Source organism: Myotis lucifugus, unplaced genomic scaffold (assembly GCF_000147115.1).
Source record: "Myotis lucifugus unplaced genomic scaffold, Myoluc2.0 scaffold_817, whole genome shotgun sequence".
Taxonomy (NCBI): Eukaryota; Metazoa; Chordata; class Mammalia; order Chiroptera; family Vespertilionidae; genus Myotis; species Myotis lucifugus.
The window spans coordinates 156,582-181,793 of record NW_005871865.1 but is presented as its reverse complement, the minus strand read 5'-3'; the positions used below and the strand labels follow the sequence as shown (position 1 = coordinate 181,793).

The window sequence follows — 25,212 nt, the reverse complement described above, 5'->3', positions numbered from 1 at the left end:
CGTCGGGGTCGGGCCCGGGCGGGGGGCCCCGCGCTGCCGCCCTCCGTGCCGGCCTCCGAGCCCCGTTTCCTGCTTCTTCAGTTCACTTGGGGAGGGGCGGGTGGGTGTTGATGAATCGTCCGGGGTGTCCCCGATGAGGCGGGCCGGGGGGCCGCGCTCCGTGTAGAGGGTCCCCGCGGGGCCCGGGTGGGGAAGCGGCTCTCTGTGCCTGGGTGGGGGACTTCCGAGTCTGCCGGGATCATGACCTGACTGTGCGGACGGACGGGACGTGTGCGGAGCCCGAGAGCCAGCTCACCTGAGCCGCCCCCTCCCCGGCCAGCATGGTAAGTGGGGTCCGCGCCCCTGTCCCCCCGTGGGTGCGGGGCTGAGGGCGGGAGCGGGCCCGGGACTGCTGAGCCGTCGCTTCTCCCCGGGTGCGGATCTGGGCAGTGACATGCGTGCAGGGTGTGCAGCCCCGCTCGGGGCTCCCCTCCCCCCCCCCGGCCGCCTCTTGGACTGAGAGGGACCCGCAAGCTCAGCAGGCACCACCCGATGTCTGCCTCTCCCAGCGTGCAGCTCGTCATGACAGTGGCCATCGTTTTTTTGGTTTTTTTTTGAGGGCTTCGTCTGTGCCAGGCCGGGTGCTAAGCGATGGACAGGTGTTCTTGAATGAGCACACCAGCCCTCCTCCGAAGTGGGGAGACTGAGGCACGGAGCCAGCCCCAGGGTGCTCTGCAGTGACAGGGACGCGGTGTGAACCCAGGCAGTCTGACTTCGTAGCCTCTGTGAGATGCAGCGCAGCCCTGTGTCGGGGTCGTGGGGGTGGCATGTGCGGAGGGCCGGCAGGGACCCAGGCCGCGGCCGCGGCTGCTGCTGCTGCTGCTGCTGCATGCTCTGGCCTCTTCGCTAGTGGTGCCTGGGAAACCACGCACCCTTCCCGATCCAGCTCAGAAGCCGCCTGTGCGGAAGATGTTTTCCATCGCCATGCTCAGGACTCCCTCAGATTTGTTCAGCATTTATCTTGTGTCTCCTGCAGAAGGCTTGGCTCCCTCCACGGTGAAACGGTCTGAACCTCTGTGTGCTCCAGCTCTCGGGCACATCGTAGGCCATGGGGAGTGGGCGATGGCCCGGCCTGTGGGCAAGCACCTCCAGTGACAGAGTGTTTTTCAGGCCGCCCCCCTGCCAAGTTAGTGATTTCGTTGAGAGATACGGTGACATCTATGATTCAGATGTTCAGGCCGGCGGGATTGCAGAAAATCAAGGAGCCTGTGGGTGGTGTGTGCAGGTTCTGGGCATAGAAAGAAGACCCGAGGCGTAGCCCTTGTCCTCATGGGGCCTACAGCCAGTCAGGTCCAACAACACACCGTTCATGCCGAGCAGCTCCGGAGTAGTAGATGCCGCCCGGAGCACAGAGGCAGGTCAGTTATGCTCTCTGAGCCCCCCTTTCCTCATCTGTAAAAGGTAAGATTGGAATTCTCTAGTGAGTAATCCAGAGGTATGAGATAGAACATTTAGTGAGTGATGAAAGTGGTGCTGAGTAGTCCTTCATTTATTCTTTCAATGAAATTTTTTGTGTTTTAAATTGTAAAATATATGTAACATGAAATTTGCCATTTTAACCAGTTTAAGTGTACAGTTTTGTAGTTTTAAGTACATTCACATTGCTGTGCATCCATCTCCAGAACTTTTTTCATCTTGCAAATCTGAAACTCTACTCATTAGACACTAACTCCCCTTCCGCTTCCCCAGCCCCTGGCCACCACTAGTTTGCTTTCTGTCTCCTTTGACTACTCTAGGTCCCTCATATAAGTGAAGTCATACAGTATTTGTCTTTTGGTGACTGCCTTATTTCACTTAGCACAATGTCCTTGAGGTTCATCCTTGTTGTAGCATGTGTCAGAATTTCCTTTCTTTTTAAGACTGAATAATACTCCATTGTGTGTATATACTATATTTTGTTTATCCACTCATCTGTTGATGGACACCTGGATTATTTCCACCTTTTGGCTACTGTGAGTAATGCTGCTCAGAACATGGGCATACAGATTTTTCAGTGAATTTTAAGTAGCCACTATATGCCAGACTCTAGGGAATGTCAGATGAATCAAAACAGACACATTCCTCCCCAGGGAACTTTGGGACCCCCCTGGGCAGAATTCCATTGGTTATTGACTAAACTAGCCAAGCAACCTTGTATTCAGGTTTCCTTCTAATTGGTAACTAAGAGAGCATTGTGAAATGGCCATCTGTGAGCAATTAATTAGTAAAGTAGTAGTTGACTTTATAGTCCAGTCTATACTCATAATTCATGATCACCATGTACATCTTTTTCTTGAAGTAAGTTTTGAGTCACATATTTAAGAACATGGGGGTGGGTCAACCATCTAATTCCTTTCTGCATCACACCAGGAGTTCATCTGAGGTGTCCCAGGGGTCAAGGATGTAGGCAAAGTTGATCTTGTCTCCAAAATGCAAGGAAGCTGCTGCCTGGTTTGTGTGTTTCAGGAGGAGGGTCTTTTCCCTGGGATCACAGCTCTTTATTTACTCCAGGAACCTTTTCCTGTCCATTTCCTACTGACTTAACATTTTAACTTTTAAGAGTATTAGTTGTCATATGATTGAGCCTTTGTAATATTTCTTTTTAAAACTTCAACTCTAATTAAGATGAAAATGGTATATGGCAAAACTAGCATTTATTTAATATCTGCTATAAGCTAGCTATTTTTCATGCATTCATTTTTCTTCAAGTCATTCAGTATCAGTTAACCACACCACCCTGCTAGGTTACACTATTGCCGTTACTACCAGAGGGGGAGATGAACAGACCTGCTGTCTGTAGGGTACCCGTTTGGACCCAGGGTGATCTACTCCAAAGTTTGTGCTCTTTGCAGTACATGTGCTGCCTCATGTGGAAAGGTGATCGGGAATGTCATCCAGCTGTATTTTCTTTGGTTTTGAGGTTGTGATTGGGGCTGGGGAGTATGGGAATCACTTTATTTTATTACTATTACTAGAGGCCTGGTGCACGAATTTGTACGTGGGTGCAGTCCCTAGGCCTGGCTGGTGATCGAAGTGCGAGTGTCTGGTGTGGAAGGGCAGGTCCCAGCTGACCTCTGGACCGTGGGCAGCACCTGGGCTCCCGGGCCCGCATGCCCCCCTCTGCCTGAGTCACGGCACCCGAGTCCCCACGTGGAGATGTGAGCGTGGCCTGATGCAGTGGGCCAGGGCGCAGCATGCACCTCTGGGCTGCCCAGCGGTGCCGCATGGAAGCTGGGCAGGCAGCGCCGCTCTTTTCGCAGTCCAGCTCCTGCACGAAGCCATGGGGAGCCCGACTGGCCCTTGCAGTCCTGGGACTGCAGCTGGCTCACCCAAAGAGGCTGCCCAGGTGTGGGGCGGGCTCCTTGTGAGTGCCCGGCACCTGAGTGCGAGGCGGGGGGTGGCTTTCTCTGCTCACAAGCCCTGGGAAGGATAGCAGGGGGAGTGAGAGCGAGCTTGGCGGACACTCTGCATTCCCACTGCTGCATTTCCCACTGCACCCTTATGCACCCTAGCAAGAGGTTGCAGCCCTCCTCCCCTCCCCCATCTGGGCACCATGGAAGGTTGCCCCCACCCACCCCCAGTTCCCCATCCCAGACCGGGGCTCTGCCCCAATCAGGCAATCAGGGCCTGCTGGCTGCTGGTTGCTGTCTGAGGCGATCGGCCTCCTGCCAGACTCCCTCAGTGCCTGGGAGCGGGGCTGGCAGCCCCACCCCCCTGCTGCTACTGCTGGTTGCTGCGATTGGGCCCTCGCTCGTGCCCGCCTTGGCCTGGTGCCGCCCGCTCACCTGCTCCACTATCCCGCCAGGGTACTGTTCTTGTCGGGGCCCATCGGGGATGGCAGCGCCTCCACTGCTGCCCACTGCCAGCGCCAAGTCGCTGATGCCCGCCATGTTCTGCGCTGCCCCCTGGTGGTCAGCACACCTCATAGTGAGCTGTTGAACTAGTAGAACAACCGCCCGAGGGGACAATGTGCATATTAGACTTTTATTATACAGGATTTAAAAAAAATATGTTTTTATTGATTTATTTTTAGAGAGAGGAAGGGAGAGAGATAGAAACATCAAGATTGGCTGCCTCCCGCACACTCTCTACTGGGGATCAAGCCTGCAACCTGGATATGGGCCCTCCTGGGAAGCGACCTCTTGGTGCATGGGACGTTGCTCAACCAAGTGAGCCACACTGGCTGGGCTGGGAATCGCTTTAAACTGTTTCTCTAGGATGGGGGAACAGATCTCGGTGTTTCTATCTTTCTCTCTTCCTCTCAGAGGTTCTGTAGTTAATCACATAATTAGAGGTAGTCTGGGAAACAGGTTAAATATCCAGAAATGACTTGCCCTAGCCCAGTGGTTGGCAAACTCATTAGTCAACAGAGCCAAATATCAACAGTACAACGATTGAAATTTCTTTTGAGAGCCAAATTTTTTAAACTTAAACTATATAGGTAGGTACATTGTTATTAACTTAATTAGGGTACTCCTAAGGCTTAGGAAGAGCCACACTCAAGGGGCCAAAGAGCCGCATGTGGCTCGAGAGCCGCAGTTTGCCGACCACAGCCCTAGCCGGTTTGGCTCAGTGGATAGAATGTCGATTATGGATTGAAGGGTCCTGGGTTTGATTCCAGTCAAGGACACATGTCCGGGTTGCGGGCTCGATTCCCAGTAGGGGGCGTGCAGGAGACAGCCGATCAGTGATTCTCTCTCATCATTGATGTTTCTATCTCTCTCTCCCTCTCCCTTCCTCTCTGAAATCAATAAAAAAAATATTAAAAAATGACTTTAATAACTTTTGAAAAAATTACTACATGATATGGTTCAAGTGATGAAATTTGGTAAAGACAAAAAGCTCAGAGTGGTATAGAGAGTCATTCTCCACAGTAGGCCAGAGTTTTTTAGTGCCTTAGATTAGTCATTCATGAAATAATTTTAAAAAATGTACATTTTTAAATTGCTTTCAGAGAGAAAAGGAGAGGGAGAGAGATAGAAATATCAATGATGAGAGAGAATCATTGATTGCTGCCTCCTGCAGGCCCCCCACAGGGGACGGAGCCCGCAACCCAGACATGTGCCCTGACGGGAATCGAACCATGACTTCCTCGTTCATAGGTTGACGCTCAACCTCTGAACTGCACCAGGTGGGCTCATGAAATAATTTACTTCCTGCATCAAGCTTAAAATCCTAGGTATTGTGGTTACTGTATAATATTATAGTTGATGTTTATAGGGCCTAGTATATGCCAGGCATTTTACATATATTAACTCTTTTATTCTTCCAAACAATGCTAGGAGGTAGAGGCTATTTTTATTTCCCATTTTATAGATGAGAACATTCAAGGCCCAGAGAGGTTAGGCAACTTCTCAAGGTCACACTGCAACCATGTGGTGGAACTGGGATTCAAGCCCAGGCAATGTGGCTCAGGAGCTTGTGCTCTTATTTTTTTTAATAAGTATATTTTTATTGATTTCAGAGAGGAAGGGAGAGGGAGAGATAGAAACATAAATGATGAGTGAGAATCTTGGATCAGCTGCCTCCTGCATGCCCCCCACTGGGGATTGAGCCTGCAGCGTGGGCATGTGCCCTTGATCGGAATTGAACCCAGGACCCCTCAGTCCTGCAGGCCGACACTATCCGCTGAGCCACACCAGCCAGGGCAGGAGCCTGTGCTCTTAACTGTTAAACATTTACCCCAGAGGTAAAAGTTTATAATCCAGAGGGACACTTGACATTGCCCCTGCCCTCTAGGAGTCAGTTTAGTGAGGACAGTGGGACATATATTCTGATAATTATGAGACCTTGATAAGGGTGATTACAGAAGAATGCATTGGTACAAAGGTAGCAGATCTGAGGGAGATTAACTGAGGAGAGGGGTCTGGGGAGGCTTCTCAGGAGGAATATTTGAGTCTTGAAGGATTAGGAAGAATGTGATAGTTGAACAAGGTAAAAAAGGGCCTTCCAAGTAGAAGTTGTTTGCAGATAGTTTTGAAGATAGATACATATATCAGTAAAGATAATAGAAAGTGATAGGTGTGGAGGAAGGAAAACATTTATTGAGTGCTTTGGGCTTTTAAGGGCTCTATATGAGTACGTACATGTGGCACTTAAACACGTACTTTTTTGATCATCGTAAATACCCTTACTTTCTTTGCCAGCAGCTGCCCTATTTCTTTATTCCCCTTTGCAAAGAACTCCAGGAAAGAGTGGTCTCTAAGTGGTCATTTTCTATTCTCTGTTAAGTTCACCTGTCAAGGTCCCTCCCCACACCTTTCCTAAGTGCAATGGTTAGTTCTTAGTTCTCATCTTACTTATCTGTCAGTAGCATTGAACAAGTTGAACACTCCCTCTTCTTGAAGTCTTCACTTGGCCTCCAGGACACTAGATGTGCTTTTGGTTTTCCTCCATCTCACTGGTTGTTTCTCCCTCATCTCATTGATCTTTGAACAGCTGGGGTACCCTAGGCCTCCGAACTAGTGAGTTCCTAGTTCAGACCTCTCTCCTCAGCAGCAGTTCTCATGTATGCAGCTGCCACTTGACATGCATGCTTGTTTGTCAGGCACTTCTAATGTAACATGTCTCAAACTCAACTCCTCGTCTTCCCCTCTAAGTCTTTTCCACTCACAGCCTTCTCCACGGGCAGCTTCGTCTTTCCAGCTGCTTGTGCCAAAAAGTTGGAAGTCATCCTCGACCTTTCACACCCCGCATCTGATTGTATCAGGAAAGCAGATTGTTTTCTGCCTTTGAAATGTAGCCAGGATTTTATCGCTGCTTATTCCCTCCACTGGATTATGGATGTTGCCTCCTAACTGTTCTAGCTTCTGACTTAGCCTCTTTTTATTTATTTATTTATTTATTTATTTATTTATTTATTTAGTACTGTGGATACTATGTAATACAATAGTTAATGTTCATATGCTTTCAGCATAGTAACTCCAGTGCTTCTTTGAAAAATTGAAAGCAGTTCATGTCTTTGCTCTGTTCCCATAGCTCCTTATCGCAGTAGAGCAAAGCCAATAGCAGCCCTCATGTTCCGGCATGATCTACTGCGCCCTCTATATTCTGGCCTGTGGTTACATGCTGAACCCATCTACTCCTCTCCCCGTGGCTCACTCTGTTCAACTACCTTGGCCTCCTTGCTGTTCTTCAAATTCCAGGTGTGTTCCTGCCTCAGGGCTTTGGCTTGGCTGTTGCCTCTGCTTGGACTGCACTGTCGCTTGCACGACAAGTTTGACCTTCCACAAACCTTCTCAGGAGACATCTTCCCAATAAGGCCTGTCCTTACCACCCTATTTAAAGTTATAATCCCACCCCAGAACTCCCAGTCCTTCATATCCTGCTTGAGATCTTTCTGTAGCATTTACAATTTGTAAACATTTTATATATTTAATGTTATTTCTGAAGTCTGTTTTTTTTTTTTAAATCTCCTGCTAAAATATTAACTCCATAAAGCTAAGGATCTTTGCTTTGTTTACCTATGTATCTCAAGAGTCTAGAACAATTCTTGGCATGGTAGACAGTTAAATTGTGGCAGGAATGCTATGGAGGTGTTGGGTATTCAAAGGGGGCTTTAGAGAGAGGGAGTAAGTTAGGTTCCCAATGATGAATAGAACTTGTATAGGAGGATATTTCAGAAGAGAAGGTGTAACTAAATGTGTAATGTGAAGGAAGACTGGTTTGGCCATGGTGGAGGCTTTTGTGAAGAAGTAGTTGGAGGGAAGGCTATAAAGGTAATTTATGGCTAGATTATGGAGGGCTTGCAGGACTGTTTTAGGGAGTCGGACTTCGCTTTTTGGCTGGTTTTTCCTTAAAGGAAAATTAATTTCTCTGCCATGTATAGGTTAGATTGGTTTGGGAAACTGGTTATGACACCATGCCTGAATGGATGTGCCAAGGGGCTGTCTTTGGATGTGGAATTAGGAGTGGAGAGGAAGAGTAGGAGAGTTGTCACTTAAAACTCTAATTCCAGACGCATGGGATGAAGAAAGGGGAAAGTTCAAGCTGATTTAGGAAGCCTCTAACCTGGCAATTGGGATTAGTGGGAAATTTTAATTAATTGGTGATTTGGATTTGGTGGGGATAGAAGAGATGACAGATAAAGAAACTGACAGGAAGATGACAGGAGATGGGACATGTGCTGATAAAATAAGGGATTTGGCGCTGTCTGTAGGTAGGTGGGCAGTTGCTGCTGTTGAGATGAAGCTAACCAGTATTGATCATGACAAGGATCTTTATGATTTTAGGTAGTTGGATTGTGGACATACCTTGTCTAAGTCAAGGAAGATGTGACAGCACAGCCTGGGGTGAAAGGGAGGGAATTCCTGAACATGTAGCCTCTGCTTTTTCAAATATGTTCCCTTTCCCTGCCAGGATTTATTCTACAACCACTGCAGACTGATTTTCTATTTTCACTATGTTTGAAGATCACCTGTAACCTCTTTGTGCTGAATCCAACATGAATTAGCCTCTTTTCAGTCCTTATGTCATCTGACTTTTCTACTTGGCCTTTTTAAAAGATACATATATTTTTAAATTTATTTCAGAGAGGAAGGGAGAGGAAGAGAGAGATGAAAACATCAATGATGAGAGAGAATCATTGATTGGCTGCCTCCTGCACACCTCACACTGGGGATTGAGCCTGCAACCTGGGCATGTGCCCTGACCGGAAATCAAACCATGACCTCCTGGTTCATAGGTCAATGCTCAACCACTGAGCCACACCGGCTGGGCTCTTGGCCTTTAACAACCACTGGTCTCCTTTCCTTTTCCTGAAACACTTCTTTTCCTTGGCTCCCTTGGCCTCCATGATATTACTCTCATGGTTCAGTATCCCTTGATTTTCTTTCTCATGGCTTCGGCTATGACCTGTGTACTAACGAGAACTCAGCCTTTCTCTCTAGCCTTGGAGATCCACCTGAGTGTCTTGTAGATATCTAATCAAACCTGTCTAACCAAATTCATCTCTTCCCTCAGGTTAGAGCCTGCTCCCCCACGTCCTAGTTCTGTTAATGACCTTACTCACAAAACACTCAAAACACTGAGTCATCTTGAACTTCCCCTTCACCTTTAGTCCTTCCCTTGTAGACCTGTTGATGCAACTGCTAACTTATCTGTGCTCTGACCCTTTCCTTTCCCTCCGTTCCATCCGCTTTGGTCAGGCCGTCGTGTCTTGCTTTCATTGTGTTGTTCTGATAGCTTCCAGGTCTTCCTCCACTAGTCCATCTTCTGTATTCCTGCTCGAGCTACCTCATGGAACTCAGGTGTGATCATGTTGTCAGAGACCACGTTTTTATCGTAGCACATTAGTGGAAAGCACACAGGCCCTGGATTTTCACAATTTCACTTACTTTCAGTCTTCTCAGTAAGGGTAGAAATGATTTATTAAATGCTTAAAGTGATTTATTTGGAATATCTTTTAGACTTCCCAAATTATACCTTGTTCTCTAGCCACAACAAACCACTTTTCATTCCCAGAACACTGAGTATACTTTCATACTTCTCTGGCTTTGCTCTGTCTGTTCCCTCTGCTTGAATGTCCTTTTCTTCATTTTTGCAGTTGATACCTCACCAAGCATTTCCAGGTAACCATAAACATAACCTCTTTGAGGCTTTCCAGCCACTAGTTTCATCTTTGATTATAGTTAGTTCTGTTTTTTTGCTTTCATTATTTTGATTTATTTGTTTTTATTGTATAAGAATTACAAGACTATATTTTTGTAGTAAATGTCAAACAGTTCAGAAGTTTGAAGAGCAAAATGTGAAATTCTTCCATTCTTTCCCTCACTCCTTTCCCTTCACTCCCACTCCAAGCCTGGGAGTGGAATTGGTTCTCTCTCTTTAAGAGTCCATATCAGGTCCTGGTCAGTGTGCTAAGTGGTTAGAGCATTGGCCCACACAGGGAAGGATCGTCGGCTCGATTTCCGTCAAGGTCACGAACCTGGGTTGCAGGGATCCCTAGCCCCAAGGCGGGGAGTGTGCAGGAGGCAACCAATTGATGTGTCTCTCTCACATTGATGTTTTTCTCTCTCTTTCTCTCCCCTCCTTCCTTCTCCCTCCTTTCCACTCTTTTTAAAAATCAATAGAAAAATTTCCTCAGGTGAGGATTAAAAAAAAAAAAAGTTCACTTCAGCTCAGTTGGTTGGAGCATCATCCTGATACACCAAGTTTCTCCAGTCAGGGCACATACAAAAAGCAACCCGTAAATGCATAAATAGCCGGGCGGATGTGGCTTAGTGGTTGAGCATCAACCAGAAGGTCATGGTTTGATTCCGGGTCAAGGCATATACCTAGTAGGAGGTGTGCAGGAGGCAGCCAATCAATAATTATCTCTTATCATTGATGTTTCTATCTCTCCCTCTCCCTACTTCTCTGATCAATAAAAAGATTTAAAAATAAAAAAGTAGAACAACAAATCGATGTTCCATTTCCCTCCCTCTTTCCCTGCCTTGCTCCCTCCCATCCTCTCTCTAAAATCAATAATTAAAAAAAAAAAAGACAAAATAAAGGATTCCATAGCAGGATGTCTCATTCCCCTTTGCATTTCCAGTAAGCATTCAACAGATATTTAGGTAATTGAGTCAGGTGTGAAAATAAATCCAAGAGGGTCAAGGTGGGCCCTTGAGGTTAGTAAATTATAGTAGCAGTATTTGAAAAGTGTGGTCAGACTGACTAGAGTAGCGGTTCTCAACCTGTGGGTCGCGACCCCTTTGGCGGTCGAACGACCCTTTCACAGGGGTCACCTAAGACCATCCTGCATATCAGATATTTACATTACGATTCATAACAGTAGCAACATTACAGTTATGAAGTAGCAACGAAAATAATCTTATGGTTGGGTCACAACATGAGGAACTGTATTTAAAGGGCCAGAAGGTTGAGAACCACTGGAAACACCCTGTTTTTCCAAAACCCATAGCAGCCAGCAAGCTCAGGTATTTTTCCCCTGGGCTGGTGGAGGTGGGGGCAGGTGAGCAAGGGGAGTTGTTAGAGCAAATGCTGTGTATGTCCATGGTATACTTGCTGGGTGGCTTCAAAAACTAATTGTTCCTGGGAGACATGCTGGGGAACAATTAGGAATGGGGGTTGGGGAGGTGAGGGAGTTGTGGGTACTGAGAAAACCCACAAAGCAGAGAGAAGCGAGGGAGGTGAAGGCTATTGGAAAGGGAAGGAACCTGGGGTTTAGAGGGAGGAAAAAGGTCTGTGTGTTTCATAATTTCACTCTGTGCTGGCCACTATTTGTGGGCTCTTGTGTACTCCATACAGTACCTTATTTAATCCTCACCTGAGGATATGTTTTTATTGATTTGAGAGAGAGAGAGAGAGAGAGAGAGAGAGAGAGGAGAGAGAAAGAGAGAGAAAGAGAAAGAGAGAAACAAACATCGATGTGAGAGAGAAACATCGACCGGGTATGCGCCCCACTGGGATCAAACCTGCAACCTAGGGATATGCCCTGACTGGGAATCGAACCCACAACCTTTAGGTGTATGGGACGATGCTCCAACCAACTGAGCCAAACAGCCAGGGCACGTGCCTCATTTAATACCTTATGATTATCCTCCTGCAAGATAGGTGTTATCTGTTCCCATTTTACAGTTGAGAAAGATGAGGACACTGAAACTCAGGGAGGGTGATGTTAGTAGCTTGTCCAGAATTATATAACAAGTTGATAGAGATGGGATTCAGACACAGAGTTTTAACTCCACAGCCCATGTTTTCTATTAATTACCATGTTTCTTCTTAAGCTTGTGTACATTTACAGAGGTATATTCACTTGAAATGTAACTTACTTAAAATGCTGTCAGGAAAAACACTATATACATCTAGTCATCTAACCTTAAAACTTGCAAAATTTGCTTCGTAATTGAATGGTCAAAGTTTGCTCATAACAAAAGAGAAAATAGGTATTTCTCCATATTCTCTAATGTGATAGAATAGAAAAAGTATGACTATTGTGGGCACAGTTGTAGCTGGACCACATGACAGGTTATCAACAGAAAGGACGTTTTTTCATTTCTTTTTTCTTCATTGTAAAGAACTAGTTGATTTTATTGATTTAAAATTTTCAGTTCACCATGGGCAAATAGTTTTGTGGAAGACGATAACAATGAATTTTTAGCTAAATAAAATGGAAAACATTCTTCAAAGTACAATCCCAAAGCTATTATTGGATCTTTTTTTAAACATAGTTCTTTACTAAAAGTATTACAAAGGGTATTACATAAGTGTCCTTTTTTCCCCATTGGATCTTTTTTTAAACATAGTTCTTCAGAGACTGACTGACTTCGATTTGTTGTTCCACTTATTTATGCGTTCATTGGTTGATTCTTTATGTACCCTGACGGACAGAGACTGACTGACTTCGATTTGTTGTTCCACTTATTTATGCGTTCATTGGTTGATTCTTTATGTACCCTGACTGGGGATCAAACCCATAAAACCTGGTCCATCAGGATTATGCTCCAACCATCTGAGCCACCCAGCTAGGGGTGTTTATTGGATTTGACAGACAAAAAGTTGGATGTGTGGCAATGCCAAGTTGATACACAAGTTTCTAAATGCTATCAATTTCTGTACTTCCTTTGCCATGGACCAGGAATAGTGTGCAGACCATTTCTTGAGCAGCATTAGTTGATACTATCTTTAAAACATTTTTAAAAAATTTCATTAAAATTTTTTTTTATTACTATTTTTTAATTTTCACCCGAGGATATTTTTTCATTGGTTTTTAGAGAGTGGAAGAGAGAGGGAAAGACATAGAGAAATATTGATGTGAGAGGAACACATTGATTGGTTGCCTCCTGCACAAGCCCTGACCAAGGCTCTGGCGGGGGAGGAGCCTGCAACCAAGGAACATGCCCTTGACTGGAATCGAACATGCCCTTGACTGGAACTCTTTGGTCCGCAGGCTGACACTATCCACTGAGCCAAACTGGCTAGGGCTAGTTGACACCATCATAGTTCTGATTTCTTCTGAGGTGGTAGCTCCTCCTTTCTCCTCCCCTTAATTATGGGCAATCCTGGGCTGCTTCTTCATCTCTACTAAGAATTCATTCCTCCAATAAACTGTTGAAGCAACTACCTTATGTAAGTCACAGTACTAGAGATACAAGGCTAATTATGACATAGTACTTGCCTTAAAGGAAGTTATAGTCTAGAGGAGGAGCTCGAGGGAGATACACAAATAACTGCATGAGATGATTTCATCTTTTTTCCTCATTCCTGGCCTTTTATCAGGTACTAGTCCACTATCCCTAACTGCTTGTTAGTTATTTTCTCTGAGAGACCCCACTCTCACCTCACTTTCAGATTCTAAAACCGAAAACCAGATGTTTGATTTCTTAATGCGTTTCAGTTCAGCCCATTAGACTTAGCATATGCAGTTGTTCATTTACATTAGAGCAGCCTGCCATTTTTTTATATGAGGTTGTAATGAACAGGATCTCTGGTCTCAGACTCCCAGGAATGGTATAAAGGTATTTTATGAGTTAAATGCAGCTGGGGGGCGGGGGAGATCATTGGTTTCTAAATTGACTAATAATCAGAACTGGGAAGATTTTTTTTTTAGCGTAACAGCTGGATAATTTTAATAAAAATGACTTGTGTTCATTAAAAAATCAAGCTATATCATTAGGTATAAAGAACGTGCCAAAAAAATCACCCCAAACCTTCTACCTCAAATTATGATATATCTTTGTATCTATCCATCCATCCCATCCATCCATTCATCCATGGATAAGGGGAGTGGATACCTAATCTAAGTACTTTTATTAAAAAAGTGTGCTGATTTTTTGGGGTCATGTTAGTTTAAAAGAAGTCAATTTACTGAAATATATAGACACAGGAAGTTGCAAAACAGGTACACAGAGTCCCATGTACCTTTCACCCAGATTCCCCTAATCACGACATCTTATACAGCTTTGTGCAATATCAAAACCAGGAAGTTGACATTGGAATATATCAATTATTAACTAAACTAGACCTTACTCAGTTTTCATCATTTTTAAAAAATGTTTTTTAATTTTTATTGATTTTAGAAAGGAAGGAGAGGGAGAGGGAGATAGAAACATCGATGAGAGAGAGAGTCATTAATCCGCTGCCTCCTGTATAGCTCCAACCAGGATCGGGCCTGCAACCTGGGCATGTGCCTTGACCAAGAATCAAACTGGTGATCTTTTGGTGCATGGATTGATGCTCAACCACTGAACCACACCAGCCGGACAGTTTTTTAACCTATATTCATGTGTGTGTATAGTTATATGCAATTTATTCCATGTGTCAATTCAGATAACTGCCACCACAATCAAGGCACAAAACTGTCCCATCACCACAAAAGAACTCCCTCTAGCCTAATTCTCTTTGTGTTTATAGTCTCCCTTCCTCCCAGCAGTCACTTTGAGAATGGTATATGCATGTTATCTGCCATATGAAACCTTAGATCGACTTTTTTTTACTAAGTACAATGCCCTTAAGGTCTATCCATCTCATTTGAATGTAATAGAAGAAAAATAAGTGAAACTGAAAGAGGAATTGTCAAATTTCAAATCTTTGCTTTAATAATTATTAGCTCTTGATAAATCCCTCTAGGTTAAGGGAAAAGATTATAAAAAATTTAAGAATATGGCATCCTATATAAAAAAGGCTAATATGCATGATCCATCCTGTATTCGTGAGATTGAGTCTGACCTGTTAATGAGTAGTTGCAGAATGGTCTTATACTGTATCCTAATCAAAGGACTTCTTAATATATTAGCATAACACTTCTTTGGTAAGCAAATACCTTTTTATTTGAATTCACAGAGTGGAATTGTTTTGTTTCATGTCTCAGATTTCTTTTTTTAACACCCTACATTTTCTTTGTCTTTTTTAACTCATGCACATGTGCTCTTTGTACAATTTTAAAAGTAATAAAATCCAACATATCAAAATTAAAAAAAAAAAGGCTTATATGCAAATTGTCCCCTCAACTGGGAGTTCGACAGGAAGTTCGACCAGGGGGGCGGGGCTGGCTGGCCAACTGCCCGCAGCCCCTCTCCCCAGCCGGCCCCGCCCCCGATCGGCCCCCCCTACCCTGATTGGGGGTGGGGCCAGCCGGCCAACCTCCTATGCCCTCTCCCATGGGGTGGGCCGGCTGGACCCCACCCGTGCACAAATTTGTGCCCCGGGCCTCTAGTTTTAAATAAGTATACTATGTTTCAGTTCTAGGCAGTAGTATTAGTATGTTTCATAGTTGGAAAAATAAGAAAATTTGTACTCATTCCATTTTCTCCTCTTCACTCTTGATTATTTTACTTTGTCAGTATCTTTAGAGCATTTATAGCCTGGTCTGTATCCCCAGTTTTTTCAGTATTTAGTCTTAGTTTTATATTTTAAAGGATTCAATATTCTCCACTGTTTTGTTTTTAATCCTCACCCAAGGACGTGCTTTTACTGATTTTAGAGAGGGATAAAAGGAGAGGGAGAAAGAGAGAGAGACATTTACATGAGAATGAAACAGCCATCAGTTAGTTGTCCCTGGCATGTTCCCTGCCTGGGGCTCAAACCCACAACCTTGGTATGTGCCCTTACTGGTAATCAAACTTGTGACCTTTCAGTGTATGGAACAATGCTCCAACCAACTGAGCCACCGGCCAGGGCTACACTGGTTCTTTTTTAAAAAATGTTTTTATTGATTTCAGAGAGACAGTGAGAGAGATAGAAACATTAATGATGAGAGCCATTAATCGGCTGTCTCCTGCATGCCCCACACTGGGGATCGAGCCCGCAACCCAGGCATGTGCCCTGACTGGGAATAGAACTATGAACTCCTGGATCATGGGTCGATGCTCAGCCATTGAGCACACCGGCCAGGCTGGAATATCTTTTAATATTTTATTGTCATATGTATTTTTTCCTACGTTAGCTGACCATTCCTGATCTCCCTGATCTTTGTACATTTTTCTGTTGGGTCAGCCAACATTAAAAAAAAAAAGTAATTTGGCTGAATAATGTTACAATGCTGAAAGAGTAAGGTTTGGAATAGCTTGCACATTTGTTTAAATCTTATGCTGCTGATTTTAGTCAGAATAAGAATATTAATATTTCGTGTGTACTAATATTGTGGACTTGAATAAAATGATTGTCTTGGTGATAGAACTAAATAATCTGTTTTCTTTTCTTTCTTTTTTTGTTAATCCTCACCTGAGGATTTTTCCATTGATTTTTAGAGAGAGTGGAAGGGAAGAGGAGAGATGAGAGAAACGTCGATGTGAGCATTGATTGGTTGCATCCTGCACATGCCCTGAGATACTGCAACTGACGTATGTGCCATTGACCAGAATCGAACCTGTGACCCTTCAGTCCTCAGGCCGACGCTCTATCCACTGAGCCAAACCAGCTAGGGCTCTGGTAGTTTTCTAAATCATCATACATTTATTTACCTGTTTGCTGTTCCTTGTAGTTAAAATGTATTATTTCTCCCCATTTGGCTTTATGTCATAACATAGTGTAAGAATAGGTTTAACTGTAGGAAAGCAATTACATTGCCAGAAAGTTGCAGAGCTCACCTTGGTGAACTGATTTTTCTGGTAATCATTGTTATTAGTTCTGTTACTTGGGTTTATGAACCAGAGTATGAATTTAAAATGTTAAGGATATATGAAGTAGCTTCATAGGAGAGTTTGGCAATCATGTGTAGGGTTTCTCTAATTTTCCAGTGAAATTCCCTTAGTGACAAAGAGAGCCTACACCCGGTTAAAGGAAGGCACCTATAAGTCAGAGCAGCTCTCTGTAAACCTGAAATTTCTTAAAAATACTGGGTTGTGCCTTAAACACTTGTTAAAAATCTATATGTATTCTTTTTTTCCTCCTTCCCTTCCCTCTTCCATTGCTTCCATCTCCAGTCGTCACAAACCAGTTAAAGATCCAGGCACATATGTCACTTGAGAGGAACACCATGTGGCCTCATTTTACTGTGGAGGTGGCTGGTCCGTGTCCCCAGAGCTCTGTGGACAAGCATATTTTACTGAGAGGTACTGAAAATCACATCCTGGTTTATCTGTAAAGCAGACTTCTAAGAATGAGAAGAAACTTGAAGGCTTTTGAAAATATCTCAAAGAATTGTAAAAAAACTCTTGAGAAAAAGAATCCCCCTTTACACCACAATAGTGAACAGATGGAAAATGAAAGATTGGCATATTCTGTAGACCCTTGATATTGAATACTTGTGTTTTTGATTTTTTGTCAGTTACCTTCAAAACCTTTAATATTCATTTGCTATTTTAAAAAGGTATGCCTTGCAGTCCCTTCAGGTGTCTGGAGCAAGTCACTTGGCTGGTTAGTGAATGGGCCCAGCTGACCTCCTAGCGTCATACAGCCTGGAGGTTCTTTAGTCTTCAAGGCTACAGCTTGGGAGTTATAAAAATCTTCATTACTCTATGGAAGATAATTCCCCAAAGAAATTCAACTTAAGAACTGGTGATGAGCCTGGCCAGTGTGGCTCAGTGGTTGAGTATTAACCTATGAACCAAGAGGTTACTGGTTCGATTTCCTGTCAGGGCACATGCCGGGTTGCAGGCTCAATCCCTTTTTGCAGGAGGCAGCCGATCAATGATTCTCTCTCATCATTGATGTTTCTGTTTCTCTCTCCCTCTCCCTTCCTCTCAGAAATAAATAAAAATATTTTAAAAAAGAGGTATGAGGAAGTTAAAGCTTTTAGTTAGCAAATAGAAGTTATGGATACATTAGAGAGTAGAATGTTAAAATTTGGTGTCTTGGATCCACCTATTCTAGGTGTAGGAAAAGCAATTCCTAATGTTGGATGGGTGCTGGGCCATTGCAAACATTGCTCATTATTTAGAGCCAGTTGGAGATAGACTAACTCCTGGTGAGTCTATGCATCAGGGTGTGTGTAATTTGTAATTCTTTATTGGAAGGAAAGTCAGGCCTGGAAGGAAGCATTGTTGGTGAATTTTGGGGGCTTACTTGCAACAGAGTTGCAAAATAATTGGGAATTCATCTGGTCAATAGCTCTTGAATGCAAGCAAGAGGCTATAGAAGTTTATAACTTCTGGAAGTTTATAACCCTTCATGAGGAGATATACATGTCTGCAAATGATTACAGTGCTGGGAGTGAAGTACAGAAATAAAACCTTGTAGAGGTACAACTGTACTTAAAAAAAAAAAAGCCCAGCCAAATTGGGAATGGGAGGACTGTGTCAGGGAAGGCTTTCCGAAGGAGGTGACAACTGAGTTGGAAACAAAAATGGGAAGTCACTAAAAAAGAGGTTGGGGCCTGAGGTGAGGAAACAGAAGGGCCATTTGGGGCAGATGGAGCCATAGGCATACATGGCAAAGTGAAAAAGCTCAATGTGTTTAGGTTAGTTCATGAAGGTGAAAGCTTTGAAATGTTGAAGAGCAAGGCTTCTAGACAGCAGAGGTGATTTCTGTGAAGGCAACCACTCCAGGAAAGGCGTTTATTTAACTCATGGAGAAAGGAGCCCTGTGCTTTATTATGGCCCAGAAAATTATTTATCTACACTCTGCATGGATTTATTTAATTTAAATGTCTTATTTTGAGATCATTTTATAATTGCAGAAGTACCACAAAAATAGTACAGGGAGTTCCTGTATACTCTTCTCCCTTAGGGATTTATTTAAAGAGAAACAAACAACACCCGCCAAAACAATGACAACAACAATAACAAAATCACTGCAGTAGTCAAGCCTTCCAAGGTTGTGGCCAGTAATTTAGTTCAGTTTCCACACCTTCTTTGTTCTAGTACTATTTGGCAATTAAGCAGGTACTGGTGCCATCAGAAAGCCTTCTCTGCCATCTCTTGATTTTGCTTAGTTATTATTTTCATAATGTAAAACATATTTTGGGCCCTGGCTGATGTGGCTCGGTTGGGTGTCATTCCATGCACTGAAAGGTTGCCAGTTCGATTCTCTGTCAGGGCACATGTCCAGGTGGCAGGCTCGATCCCCGGTAGGGGGTGTGCAAGAGGTGGCTTATGTATTACTCTCACATGGATGTTTCTCTCTCTTTCTCCCTCTTCCTTCCTCTCTCCCTAAAAGTCAATCAAAAAATCTTTAAAAAAAAAAGTATTTTGGATTCTGGAGTAATTGTTAAGTATAAAAAGACAAGAATGAACCACCATCTGATTGAACCTTTAATAACATTTTGGTTTATTTCCTGCTAGTCTTTAAAAATATTTTTTTTTAATATAATGTTTTTATTGATTTCAGAGAGGAAAGGAGAAGGGTAGTAAAAATATTTTTTTTTAATATAATGTTTTTATTGATTTCAGAGAGGAAAGGAGAAGGGTAGAGAGAGAAACATCAGTGGTGAGAGAGAATCATTGATTGGCTGCCTCCTGCACACCTCCTACCAGGGATTGAGCCTGAAACCTGGGAATATGCTCTGACTGGGAATTGAACCATGACTTAAGTATGGTTGAGATCACACTGTAAATGCAGTTTTTTCTTCTTCCTTTCCCACTTAACATTATAGTATAAATGGTTTTTCCAAATAATTAAACACTTCATAAATATTTACAATGGCTGTATAATATAGCATTGCATGGATTCTTGGGCATAGATTATTCTGGTTTTTTTTTTTGCCATTGTAAATAATATATGATTGATGTTTTTGCAAAAAGCTTTTTCTGTAGTTCAGAAAATTGTCTTAGGCTAGATTCCCAGAAGGACCCAAGGGTATGAAGATTTTTAAAAAATAAACCTTTTATGTTAAAATAGTTTTAGATTTAGTATGAACACTTTTAAGGTACGTCATCAGAATTTTCCAGAAAGGTTATGCTAGTTTATTCTTCCCACCAACTGGAGATAAATACACTCATCAGCATTGGGTGGTCTTGAGAAAAACATTGCAACTTAATAGGTTAAAAATGGCTTTTCATTGTTCTCATCTTTTAAAAAAATTTTTTTGTAGGAAAAGTTATCGAGGTAGATTTTATTTTTATCTGTTAATAGTAGACAGACACTGTATGCTTTATTACTATTTAAGTATTCTTTATACTTACTTTAATGTATTGGAAGTGGTGCCTTAACATATTTTTTCATAGTCTTAAGTTGGTTATTTTTAAATTTGTAGTATGTAGTACAATACATATAGCATAAAATTTACCATTTTGAAATGTACAGTTCAGTGACATTACAGTACATTCACCATGTTGTATAATCATTGCCACTCTAGTTCTAGAGCTTTTTCATCACTCCAAAGGAAACTGTATCTATTAACTCCATTCCTCCTTCCCCTGGTAGCCACGAATCTGCTGCTTCTGTCTCTGTGGATATGTTTATTCTGGAATCATATGAATAGAATCATAGATGGCCTCTCAAGATCTTTTAAAGCAGGAAGAAAAGATGAATTAAAGTTTGAATTGAATCTATGTATTATAGTTTGAAAATTAACAATCCAGCTATGGCAACACTCTTGACTTGAACACATTTACTTGGTTAAGATGCCCATTCCTAGTTTATGATCGTTGGTGTACAGAGGGCTACGGGCCTTGGAGTAGGAAGAAACCTAAAATAGGGACCAAGACAGGAAGTGTCTGGTGGTGCTTGGAGAGAGAAAGCCAGTGCAGTGATGGCACATTCCAAGGCTGGGGCTATACAGGGAATTCCTGGAAGTTAACCTCTATAGCAGTGTGATTCGGAGAACTTTCAGGTAAAATGCTTCTCTGTGTAATAAAAAAATAGCAACACTGCCCACCCAACCAGTGGGCAGTGGTTGAGCATTGACCTATGAACCAGGAGGTCATGGTTAGATTCTCGGTCAGGGCACATTCCTGAGTTGGGCTCAATCCCCAGTGTGGGGTGGGTAGGAGGCAGCTGATCATTGATTGATTCTCTCTTATCATTGATGTTTCTGTCTCTCCTCCCTTCTGTGAAATCAATAAAAATATATTTAAAAAAATAGCAGCACCAACAAATAGCCTGAAAACTAATAAATAAGTTTGTGAAAGTATCCAATACATGAGGCCTCAGGAAAAGTCTGAAATTTTGCTTAAGAGTAAGAATGGTATTGGGGACAACAAGAAAGGGTCCAGGGGCGTCTGTTTCTCAGTGTTTGACATCTTCACTGGAATTCTGAGTGGTGGGAAATTGTGCTTCTAAGTACAGTACGTGGTTTTCATTTTTCAGGTAGAGTTTTTTTCCAAAATGGAAGGGAGTTCTTCCCATTCGTTAGATTAGGCACCCACTGAGATGGAATGCTTGATATAGATAGAGGATTTTATTTATTAAACCAAATGTAGCCTCCACGGTAAATTCACAGGTGGGCAGGCCAGTGTCTTACTTTGATTAGTCTGAATCATTTCCCCAGAGCCCAATCCTCTTGGGGGTGAGTTGGGTGCACATGAACCAGAAAGCCAAGATCAGAGCTTCCTTGGGGATTCCTTAGTCCCCACGTAGGCAGTGGCCTAACTGACTTTATTTCAGCAGTTTTTATGATTCAGCAGTTAAAGACAGAAGATTTTTGTAGCAAGTATTCAGTAAGGAGTGTACTTCAGTGTTCAGTGATTTCAGTCTATTCCTAGGTATGTGAAGAATAATATGACCTCATGTTTAAGAGCAGGGTTTTGGGGCCAGTGTTTGAATCCTGCCTGTGCCACTTACTTAGGTGTGTGACCAGTGACAAATTACTTAATCATTCTGGACCTTGGTTTCCTCATCCGTGCAGTGCGATTGTTATGAGGATTAAAGGACTTAATCATGTCAAATACTTAGGACAGTGTCTGGTGTTATAAGTGCAAAGTAAATATTAGCTTAAGTTATCACCATTGAATAACTCATAGAAATGTATACTTGAAACCTATATGATGCTATTAACCAATATCACTCCAATAAATTTAATAAAAATAAAAACCAGATTAAAAAAAGGGAGAAATAGTTGAAATAATTTCTGCAGCAAACATTTATTTTTTTAATTTTAATTTTTTATTTACTGATTTTAGAGAGGAAGGGAGAAAGAAAGGGATAGAAACATCAATGATGAGTGAGACTCATTGATGGGCTTTCTCCTGCATGTCCCCGTCAGGATTGAGCCCGCAACCCAGGCATGTGCCCTGATGGGGAATCGAATCATGACCTCCTGGTTCATAGGTCAACGCTCAAATGCTGAACCACACCGGCCTGCAGCACAGTAAACATTTATGAAGTTCCTACTGTGCGCTAGATCCTGGGACCGTAGAGATGAATAGGAAGTAGTCTCTGCCTGTGCACTCCTAGGCTACTAGGTAAACTGGCACATTAGCTGGTAATTCCTTTTTATCTTTTTTAAAACAAATAGTGTACAACATTTAAATGATATAAGAAAGTGTACAGAGCATTAGCCTCTTTCTTTTCCCCTGTCCCCAGAAACCTATTCTCTTCCCTAGGGGCAGCTAGCATTACCAGTTTAGTAAAACAGTGTGTGTTTACATAGTATGTATATTACTTACTGTTTCTCCATCAATAGGCAGCATATTATACACACTGCTACACTATTTTTGTGCCTTTTTAAAACATTTAATTTATATTGGATATAGTTTCATGTATAGAGCTTCCCTACTGTTTTTTATTTTTTTATTTTTAATCCTCACCTGAGGATATGTTCATTGATTTGAGAGAGAGAAAGGGAGAGAGAGAGAGAGAGAGATGAGAGAAACATCTATCAGTTGCTTCCTGCATGCACCTTGACCAGGGATTGAACCTGAAACCTAGGCATGTGCTCTGACTAGGAATCGAACCTGCAACCTTTCCGGGGTATGGAATGATGCTCCACCCAGCCAGGGCTTTCCTGCTGTATTCACAGTTGCATTGCAATCTATGTATGGACGTACCTTCTTTAACCAATCTTGCTTTGATGGAAATTTAGGTGGTTTCCAATCTTTTGTTTTACAGTGTTGACATGAAGGTCCTTTTTACATGTAAACTTTTGGAGGAAAAAGTTGCTAAAAGTGCACTTGCTGGGTGTTGTCTGTGCATTTAAATTTTTGATAGTTGTTGCTAAGCCATCTTCCATTGAGGTGGCTCTAGCTCATGCACTTGCCAGCACTGAATGCGAGTGAAAAGTAAATTCAGGTCACTGTATGCAGTGCAATGTTAGGAAGCCCAGGAAGAGTGACTGGCCCTGCTAGGGGGGTAACAGGAGGCTTCACAGATGTAGTGACATTTTCAGGGAGTGACATTTTAATGCACAGGTAGAAGTTTTCCAGGTAGAGAAGAGCATTCTAGATAGAGGAAGTGACGTGTGAAGTCAAGGAAAGGTTATGTGGAGGGTAAGTGAGAAGTTGGGTCTGGCTGACACGTAGGATGAGGAGACTAGATGAGGGAGTGTGGGCACAGTGAAGTTCAGGGGGCAGGATAGAGCCAGGAGATGCAGTTATTGGGTTAAACAGTGGTCAGGTGGCAAAGACCCTGGGTGGTAATGAGGTGGTTGAAGTGGTTGAAAGATACTTGAGAGAATTTACAAACCAGTTTTTCAGCAACCGTTTATTACCTGAAGACAAGTTTCTATTTCTAGACTTGTAGGGCATGAATGATAAAGCGCCTGGAGGGCTTCAGTGCAGAGGTGTTTTATCAGGGGGTTTTCTGTGCTCTGTAGGCCCATAGGGTTTCTTTTCCCCCATAGGGTTTCTTGGTGCAGTTTCATGTGCTGGATTTGGGAGTGTATAGGCTTTGAATCCCACTCCCCGACCCCCACTAAGTGAACAGAGCCTCTGATTGAGTCTGTTTCATATACTGGGGTTCTGTGTGATACTTCTTTCTGAAAACAAACAAACAAACAGTGTTCACAGCTAGAATCATGGATCTAATACCAAACCTGCGTTGACCCATGCATAAATAGAAGCCTGGAGGATGTGTGGTGCCATTCTTGTATTCTTTGTTTGCAGTGCCGAGAGGTGATCTGTATAAAAATGAGAGTGAAAATGGTTGGTATTCTGGGGATTTTTTAAGCATTTAGTTGGAACTTTTGCTTATTTGGTTTCTTTCTTTTTTAAAATCTTTATTGTTGAAAGTATTACATAGGTCCCATTTCCCCCCCTATTGACCCTTTCTAGCCCGAGTTTCTTCCCTTTTTTGTTTTTGTTTTTTTGTTTTGTTAAAGCTTATTGACTCACCAGTGAAATACAGTAAGATTGTTTTGCTCACTATGGTCAAGGGTGCCCAGGGATTTACATATATTTTGTCTACTTCTCAAAACTATCTGGTGATGGGGAGGGAGTATTGTTGTAAGTCCATTTTGCAAGTGAAAAACTTAACCTCTTGAGGCTCAGAGAGGTTAAGTTGCTCAAGATCATGAAAATCCTAAGTGGTGAAGTAAAAAATCAGGTGCAGATCTGGGGCTGACACTAGAGCCCACACCCTTCAAACAACACTGGACAAACAATTCATGTTAAGGCATTCCTAGGGTAGGGAGAAGCCAGCCATCTGTACAGTGGAAGGGCACAGGCGGAATGCTATGGAATTTCTCGTCCTTGGCTGTGCGCTGTTGCCCATCCCGAAGGAGCAGCGCTGGTTTCAGAGTGAATCAAAACAGCGCTGGATTGCTCTCCCACTCCTTTCCCTTGTGTTCTAGCAGTGTCAGCTGAGAACTGTGGGAAGGGTGACATGTGCTCCCCTCCCAAGCCTGTTGTGGGGATTGGAAGCCACTGGAAAACTCCATGTAGAGTCCCCCCTTCAGTATGCAGGGTTGTGAGCAAGGCCAAGGTTCCTGGTAGGGTTGGGAAATTAGACGGGAGCTAAGTACCTATTTATTTGTTTTTAAAATGTTTTTATTGCTTTTTTTAGAGTGAGAGGGAGTGAGAGGGAGAGAGATAGAAACATCAATGATGAAAGAGAATCATTGGTTGGCTGCCTCCTGCACTCCCCCCTTCCTGGGGATGGAGCCCACAACCCGGGCATGTGCCCTGACTGGGGATTGAACCAGGGACCTCTTAGTTCATTGGTCGGTGCTTAACCACTGAGCCACACCGGCCGGGCTGTACCTATTTCTTTTCTCCTGTGCACCTTTCCCCCATAAACAAACAAACTGCTGCCTTTCTGCTTTTCTAACCCCGTGAATCTCCAGTGAGGTAGTGGAGATTATACAATATAATCATGTATAATTTCAATAATACAATATAGTTTTCTGTGTTGTAGAAGTCATAACTTTTTAAACATAATCATACTTTTGATTAAGAAGCATACTATTGAAAGGAAAACTTAAAATTGGATTGACTAGAA

At 42.9% G+C, this 25,212-nt stretch overlaps 1 protein-coding gene across 1 annotated transcript in view; it reads left to right on the top strand.

The window, feature by feature from the left end:
• The first annotated feature begins 76 nt into the window (after window positions 1-76).
• XPO6 (exportin 6) overlaps window positions 77-25,212 on the top strand; it is a 128,170-nt gene continuing 103,034 nt past the window's right edge. Inside the window, exon 1 of the mRNA XM_023747230.1 lies at window positions 77-323. Within this exon, the coding sequence (XP_023602998.1) occupies window positions 321-323 (3 nt within the window). The 5' untranslated portion in view covers window positions 77-320. The remainder of the gene's footprint in view (window positions 324-25,212) is intronic.